Source organism: Thalassophryne amazonica, chromosome 14 (genome assembly GCF_902500255.1).
Source record: "Thalassophryne amazonica chromosome 14, fThaAma1.1, whole genome shotgun sequence".
In the NCBI taxonomy this organism is placed as follows: domain Eukaryota; kingdom Metazoa; phylum Chordata; class Actinopteri; order Batrachoidiformes; family Batrachoididae; genus Thalassophryne; species Thalassophryne amazonica.
In genome coordinates, this window is record NC_047116.1 from 17471203 (window position 1) to 17479167 (window position 7965).

General features: G+C 41.5%; 1 protein-coding gene across 1 annotated transcript; it reads left to right on the forward strand.

Annotated features, from left to right (window-relative positions):
• On the forward strand, positions 1 to 5736 carry txndc9 (thioredoxin domain containing 9). The gene is made up of 5 exons (XM_034185799.1): positions 1 to 121; positions 1555 to 1727; positions 3434 to 3552; positions 3723 to 3977; positions 4057 to 5736. The coding sequence occupies exons 2-5, from the start codon at positions 1566 to 1568 to the stop codon at positions 4175 to 4177; spliced, it is 657 nt and encodes a 218-aa protein (XP_034041690.1). The 5' UTR covers positions 1 to 121; positions 1555 to 1565; the 3' UTR covers positions 4178 to 5736.
• Positions 5737 to 7965: the final 2229 nt, after the last annotated feature.

A 7965-nucleotide genomic window follows, 5' to 3' on the forward strand; every position in this document is an offset into this window, starting at 1 on the left:
GAAGACAACCGCGAAGAAGAAGTCGCTGCCCGTCACGCTTAACAAAGAAGTGATATTTTGGAATTAACACTCATTTTAAGGGGGGGAAAAAAAAGCACTACCTTAACTGCCTACTGAGCAGGTATTGTACGTTATATAATAAACATACTTACGTTAACTTATTAGGAATACTAATAACATGTTTTACCGTTGCTGTGCTAAAACGACATCTAACCGTGTTAAGCTAACCTTATCTTGACGAAGATTAGCGGTTTATACAGATAGATCTTTTTACTAAAGCGACGCTAATGTTAGCAATGAAACTACGTAAAGCCAAAAGTAAAAACGGCAGTTCGAATAACTGCAATTAAATAAAGGTGTAGCCTAGCCCCCCCCCCCCCCCCCCCCCCCCAAAATTAAGGAAAAGTGATACATTCAGTGTTGTGGGTTTGGGCAAAAAATTAGCTTTCACACATAATTAATTATAGTTAACCCTCTCTTCTCTTTAGTTCCTCCACAGAAAAACTATCTCAATTAATTTTGATTGTCCATTAAGTGAGTTATGACTATGTAGCAGGTTCTCTTGTAATTTTGACAATACAGGAGCCGACAAACTTTTTGCACACCCCCCCCCCCCCCCATTGGGAAAGCCGCAGTCACACCATGATGGATCAAGGAAACTTACGAGGAGCTGATACTGTCAGTTTGTTCATTTTTGTCCTTTTTGCATCTGTAAAATGAGATCCTTGTCAGCCAGGTCTGTTCAAAAGTTTTGAGTATGTTCAAAACTTTAAGCAGCGATCAGGCGGAGAGCTTTCCTGCTCCCTGCGTGTTTTACCTTTTTGTCCTCTGCCTTTATGATACTCATGAGTTTATATCCTGCGGTGACTTGATGGCTTATTCTGGGCTTCTGATTGGCCAAAGCTCCAGCACAGGGTGTGAGTTCTGCACAAGCCAAAAGAGGACCAGATGCAGCTGTTCCAGGTCAGACTGAAGAAAAAGACAGCGCTGTGTGGTTTTTAATCTTTTTTCTTTTTTTTTGGACCTCAGTGCACTTAGGAGATTCTCTTGGCGAAGAGGCGCAGCAGAGTTGTTTGATGTCCCCGCTGTGAGGACAGTGAGAAAATATGATGTCATGCTTTCAGACCACACCAAACTCTGCTCAAATTCAGTTTCTCCCTGTGCACATATGTGTCTTTAAACTGAGAAAATCCTGCTGCTAAATGTCGATCTCTGTGTTGCCTGTGGAAATGTGACATCAGCTGTCCACCAGGGACCCAAATCTACAGAACGGCAAATTTGCCAATGGACAGAATATTTAAATACTTAACGGACAGAATATTTAAATACTTAACTATTGTTTTTGCTCTATCCGGGGGTATCAAAACTGATCAAAAACTGAGGTTTGTTCTGCTCTGCTCAGTTTGTGGCAGTACAGATGCAAATTAGGGAAATGGGAATTTCATCATGTCTTTTTTTTTTTGTTCCTGCAATTTAACACTGTGTTAATTGGCATTGTCTTTTCTCTGCACCCCCCCCCCCCCCCCCCCCCCAAAAAAAAAAAAAAACTCTCAGAAGGACCAACCATGGCCAACCCAGTGATGGAATATGTAGCTAAGGTGGTAGAAGAGTCAGTCAAGGTGATTGAAGAACAGGTGGATGGAGAGTTGAGCAAGTTGGACGATGACATGGACAGACTGAGGGAGAAGCGGCTGCAGGCACTTAAAGCGGCACAGAAACAGAAGCAGGTATGTGGTGTGGTGATCGGCAGAGCAGTCAGTTTGGACAACATGCTTTTTGGAGTTGCAGCAATCATCTGTCCAGAAAGAGTGAAGAAGGAGAATATTGTAATGGATTCTGTGTTCATATAGGACAAGCTACAACATAACCTTCTTCATGCAATGCAAGCAATATTATACCGCATGTTTGTTTTTAAGCATAGCCACAATTCATTGTCTACAGTTGTGTTATAATGTAATTTGCATGGCATACAATCATTCTGATTTGCACACTGTTTAGTTTGAGCTATTTTTAACATTTTTCTTATGTTTTACTGATAAAGAGGTTTCTGCTAAAGATAAACTGAATGAGTTTCTTAAGCGCTAAAAAAAGATTATGCTTGGATTAATGTATTCTTCAAAGTCTGACTGTTGAGATTTTAGTCAGTTATAGAGCAGGTGTACTGCAAAAAGACATGATGCTAACGGGAACATAATTATTTCATATGTAGCTCAGACACAAACCCTGAACTGACAGTTTCTGAATGTATGTAAATTTATCCCCCACCCACTCCCTGTTTGTTTATATTTTTTAAAATGTAGATAAACTTGAGCAAAGATTACATAACTTCATTGTATGGTTGTGACGGTTTCCACGACTGCACTTTATTTTGCTTTGGAGTATCTTTTGCATTGTGAGGGAGCGTCAGCGTCAACATTTTGGTCATGTGGCACACTTCTGTACATGATCCAGCACCATATACTGGACAAAGCTTGTGTGATGTCACCCATAGGTTTTCTATGGAGACCCGGAGCAGCTGATAGAAAGCCTGTATCTGGGCCATAGGCTGGATGTCACCATGTTGACAGCAGCTGCATGATGAAGTCATGGCTCTGTGTGAGACGAAAGAAGCCTGAACACACCCCTCTGTTCAAGACCGAACCACCTAAGCTAACAGGCTAACCTTGGTTCAGGTTTTTGTTAAATCACATTTTGGGGGACTGCGTGGTGATTCTCCTGATTTGCTTTGGTGTGGGCATTAATTTTTGAGTCGCTGACTTTCTCAATAATCATACATTAACAGGGCTGAATAGATCAGGCTAATGACAGCTGCTAAAAGTGCTAACATTGTTAGCATACAACATTAAATAAGTCGAGAGTTTCATTCAACGCGAATATTGCAGCAGGAATGTCTTAGATAGTTCATCACATAAGCTGTACAATTCAGGCATTTTTGTTATAAAATAGTGGTACTCCAAATGACAGACACAGCAGCAACAGCTAGCAACCACATCGAGTGGCCTCTGAGCTAAAGACCCTGCGAGAGGTAGAGACTTTCTGCCAAACTGCTCTCTCTCAAAGCGACTACGCCCCCATTTTTTTGGGCCAGGCTGCTATGGGAATGTGCTTTGTTTTGGAGCCAGCCTCAAGTGGCCAGTCAAGGAACTGCAAGTTTTTCTACCTCCAGCAGGGTTTCATCTGAGGCCATCGAAGCTTACTGCTTATCCAGTTTATCTTTGTTGATGACCCCAGTGGCTGGAGATCGCCAAGGGATTGTCCACATTTCACCTGGCTGCAGCACATAGATGTTTGCTTTAGAGAAGTGGGAATGGACCAATTGTCTGCCTGGGTGGTTGCCATCCAGGATTCGTGGTGATGTGCGTGTAGCAAAGTGTGGCACCAGTGCATGCTGCCAGACTTGACTCTGAGCTCATTCCAGTTCTTTCTTGTTCAGGACTGGTTGTCTAAAGGCCACGGAGAGTACAGAGAAATTCCCAGCGAGAAAGACTTCTTCGGCGAAGTCAAAGAGAGCAAGAACGTAGTGTGTCATTTCTACAGAAACTCCACTTTCAGGTAAAGCAACCGGCAATGAAAATACACATTTACATATTTGTTTGGTTCATTTGAGCTGATATTAATACAGTAAACAGTGTCTGTAAAGAATAAATAAACTCACCCCCCACCCCACCCCCTCACAATGTCACCAGTGACACTTGTCATGTGTGTTGTTTTCCTACATGTAGGTGTAAAATTCTGGACAAACACTTGGCTATCTTGGCCAAAAAGCACATCGAGACCAAATTTATCACACTGGATGTGGAGAAGGCCCCGTTCCTGTCAGAGCGGCTGAGGATTAAAGTCATTCCAACCCTGGCTCTGCTCATCGACGGTAAAACTAAGGACTACGTAGTTGGTTTCACTGACCTAGGAAACACGGACGAGTTTTCCACAGAGATGCTCGAATGGAGGCTCGGCTGCGCCGGTGTCATTAACTACAGGTGAGAGACCGACTTTCAGCATTTGACGCATTTTAACTGTTAAATATTGAGCTGCTAACACTTTCTCCCCCTCCCTTAGTGGGAACCTGATGGAGCCCCCCACACAGACACACACATCTGCCAAAAAGTTCACAAAAGTGGAGAAGAAAACCATCAGAGGACGAGGTTATGACTCAGACTCAGATTCTGAGGTCGACTGAAAAGTACCACCATCACCGTGGTTTGTTTGTTGTTTTTTTTTTTGTTTTGTTTTTTTTCCCTCTCCTCGGGGCTGCCTCATTACAGCAGGACGGCCCACTGTGCATTTGTATCTTTATGGGACTTGCCCCCACTGCTTTTAATAGGTTTCCCTTTTTCTTTTTTAATTTATTGTCATCTCAAATGTAATGATTAGTCTTTAATGCCTTTTGGCAGTGTTATCTAAAATCACCTGCAAAATCTCCATCTACAGTAACATACAGGCTGCAGGCGATGCTTCCAACAGTAAAGGATTAAATTCGTACCTGTTTAGATTCAGATATTGTGTTTTAATCAACTCAGACCAGTTTGTAATGAAAGGACTGCCATCATCTCGCCTTTTGTGGAAGAGACCGTTGCAGTGGCAAAGTTTGGAACTATGAATAACAATAACTCAGTGGTAAGACTGGGACAAGGGAATCGGAAGGAGTTGCACCGTCTCTCCACCATCTTATTTGTCGTGGGAATGAAACTGCTTAAGAATCATCCGCTAACCTCCAGTAAGAGCCTTTATGGATGACCGAACCATAACAGCATCTCGCATACAGGCAAGGTTGGAAAGTGGCCAGCAACTTCCAGATCCAAGGGGAGGTTATACCATCAATTGGAGAACACAATAAAATGTCAGGAGGTGGTTTGATGCTCCTGACACACAGACACCATACATTTGGGATGGAGAAGCAGGTTGACTGCTGGCTGGCTGGCTAAGAAAGATTGAGGGATCAGGCCTGCAGGAAAGCTTAAAGACCAACAAACTGACTTCGATTCAGTGAGTCAGAGATTTTAGGCTGTCTGAGACTGAAGATAACCAGTCAAGGTATAGATCCCCCACTAACACAAACTTACCAGAGTTTGTGTTAGATAGTTAAAGAACTTGGAGCCTCACAACGGACTGAGGGGGGCCTATAACAGCCCGTGGCTGTAAGGGACTGTCTGTTGAAATTCAAGTTTCATTGCCAAAAATTTAAACTGTTTGCTAACACATCAGTATATATAACACCTTAAGTATACTGACTTAGTCTGAGCATGCAGGAGTAAAGGGTGGCAGGCCTGGTTGATCCCACTGGAGGACGTGTGTAGCAGAGTTTAGGGATTTGTGTGTAAGACTCTTAACAGCTCCGGGAAGGGAGAGGAGGTCTGGCTGACGGGTTGTGGGAGGCAGCGGAAGGCGCCTCTTGGTGACTCTAAATCAAGTGGGAGGAATTGAGCTGGAAGCCAGAAGATGGGCAGCAACTAGACATCGCTGCCGACCCGCCAGGTGGAGGACATTGTGGTTCAGGATGGAAGTATCTGGTAAAGGTTGGATGCATCCTGATGGCGTCATCTCCTGATTCTATTCTGGATTGGAATCCCAATTTAGTTGAAGGCCTGCTAAGATTCACACTCATCAGTTAGATCCCAATTCACTCTGCAACTCTTATTTTTTACATTTGCCACTGTAATGAATTGTACAGAGTGCCAAAAATCTGATTTACAGATCTTTCATTTAGCAAGATAACTGATCCTGATTTAATAAAGACTTTAAAGGAATTTTGTCCTCTTAATGATTGTTTCAGGTCTGTGCATCATTTTGTGAAAAAAAAGAGGCAATTAGTAACAAAACTGCCAAATTTGCTAATTAAGGTTACAAAGGGCAGAAATATACAACCTCTGGCAATAATTATGGAATTACCGGCCTCGGAGGATGTTCATTCAGTTGTTTAATTTTGTAGAAAAAAAGCAGATCAGACATGACACAAAACTAAAGTCATTTCAAATGGTAACTTTCTGGCTTTAAGAAACACTATAAGAAATCAGGAAAAAAAATTGTGGCAGTCAGTAACGGTTACTTTTTTAGACCAAGCAGAGGGAAAAAATATGGAATCATTGGATTCTGAGGAAAAAATTATGGAATCATGAAAAACAAAACGCTCCAACACATCACTAGTATTTTGTTGCACCACCTCTGGTTTTTATAACAAGCTTGCAGTCTCTGAGGCATGGACTTGAGTGACAAACAGTACTCTTCATCAATGTGGCTCCAACTTTCTCTGATTGCTGTTGCCAGATCAGCTTTGCAGGTTGGAGCCTTGTCATGGACCATTTTCTTCAACTTCCACCAAAGATTTTCAATTGGATGTAATGACAGCCATCTCCCCAGTGCCTTTACCTGACATGTAGCCCCATATCGTCAATGACTGTGGAAATTTACATGTTCTCTTCAGGCAGTCATCTTTATAAATCTCATTGGAACGGCACCAAACAAAAGTTCCAGCATCATCACCTTGCCCAATGCAGATTCGAAATTCATCACTGAATATGACTTTCATCCAGTCATCCACAGTCCACGATTGCTTTTCCTTGGCCCATTGTAACCTTGTTTTTTTCTGTTTGGGTGTTAATGATGGCTTTCGTTTAGCTTTTCTGTATGTAAATCTCATTTCCTTTAGGCGGTTTCTTACAGTTCGTTCAGGCATTGACTGCAGTTTCCTCCCATTCGTTCATTTGTTTTGTTGTGCATTTTTGATTTTTGAGACATATTGCTTTGTTTTCTGTCTTGACGCTTTGTCTTTGTTGGTCTACCAGTATGTTTGCCTTTACCAACCTTCCCATGTTGTATTTGGTCCAGAGTTTAGACACAGCTGTGAACAACCAACATCTCTTACAACACTGTGTGATGATTTACCCTCTTTTGATAATCCTCTCCTTTGTTTCAATTGACATCTCTCATGTTGGAGCCATGATTCATGTCAGTCCACTTGGTGCAACAGCTCTCCAAGATGTGATCACTCCTTTTTAGATGCAGACTAATGAGCAGATCTGATTTGATGCAGGTGTTAATTTGGGGGATGAAAATTTACAGGGTGATTCCATAATTTTTTCCTCAGAATTGAGTGATTCCATATTTTTTTCCTCTGCTTGGTCTAAAAAAAGTAACCGTTACTGACTGCCACAATTATTTTTCCTGATTTCTTATAGTGTTTCTTAAAGCCAGAAAGTTGCCATTTGAAATGACCTTAGTTTGGTGTCATGTCTGTGATCTGCTTTTTTCTACAAAATTAAACAACTGAAGGAACATCCTCTGAGGCCGGTGATTCCATAATTTTTGCCAGGGGTTGTACAATCATATACTGACTTTTTTGTCATAAGCAGGCACGTATGCAAACACTTCTACTACAAATTAAGACATTTTTTGCTTTATCTGGGTAGAACTTTGAGGGATCTAGAGTGTGGGGTAGAAATTCAACTTAATTTGGCTGATTTAATTAAGATGGTAGCAAGAAAGTTCTTTGTTATAAGCTAACCTGCACTTTTGTAAATTCCCAGGTTATTCCTATGAATTCCCTTTAATGCACATGGAAAAATTCATGTTTTGCAACCCCCTCAATGGCTGTAGCTGTGTACAATCACATCCTGCAACTACACAAAAAAAAAAAAACCCTGTAGACCAGCGTTGTAATTCATTTAAGTCTTATTTTTAAATAAATAAATCTGAGGTACTGGTTGAACTGTTGTGGAACAAATGACTGCAACTTCCGAATGACAGCTCATTGAACTTTGAAGAGCAACACAATTGTCCGATAGGCTGGAAAATGAATTTCCTCTTCCAAAAATCATTTTTTTAATCAACTTTATTCAAATCAAAGTTTCATGGGAAGGAGAACCCTGGTCGGGACTAGTGACGTACAACATCAAATCTAAACATTGCACACACACAAAAAAAAAAAAACGCACTGGTTCTCAGCACACTCAGAACTGGAACAGAAAATTC

Coding starts and splice junctions, on each gene's coding strand:
- txndc9 (XM_034185799.1), top strand. CDS start 1,566: ATGGCCAACCCAGTGATGGAATATGTAGCTAAGGTGGTAGAAGAGTCA. Junction 3,553..3,722: donor TACAGAAACTCCACTTTCAG/GTAAAGCAACCG, acceptor TCCTACATGTAG/GTGTAAAATTCTGGACAAAC. Junction 3,978..4,056: donor GCCGGTGTCATTAACTACAG/GTGAGAGACCGA, acceptor CCCCTCCCTTAG/TGGGAACCTGATGGAGCCCC.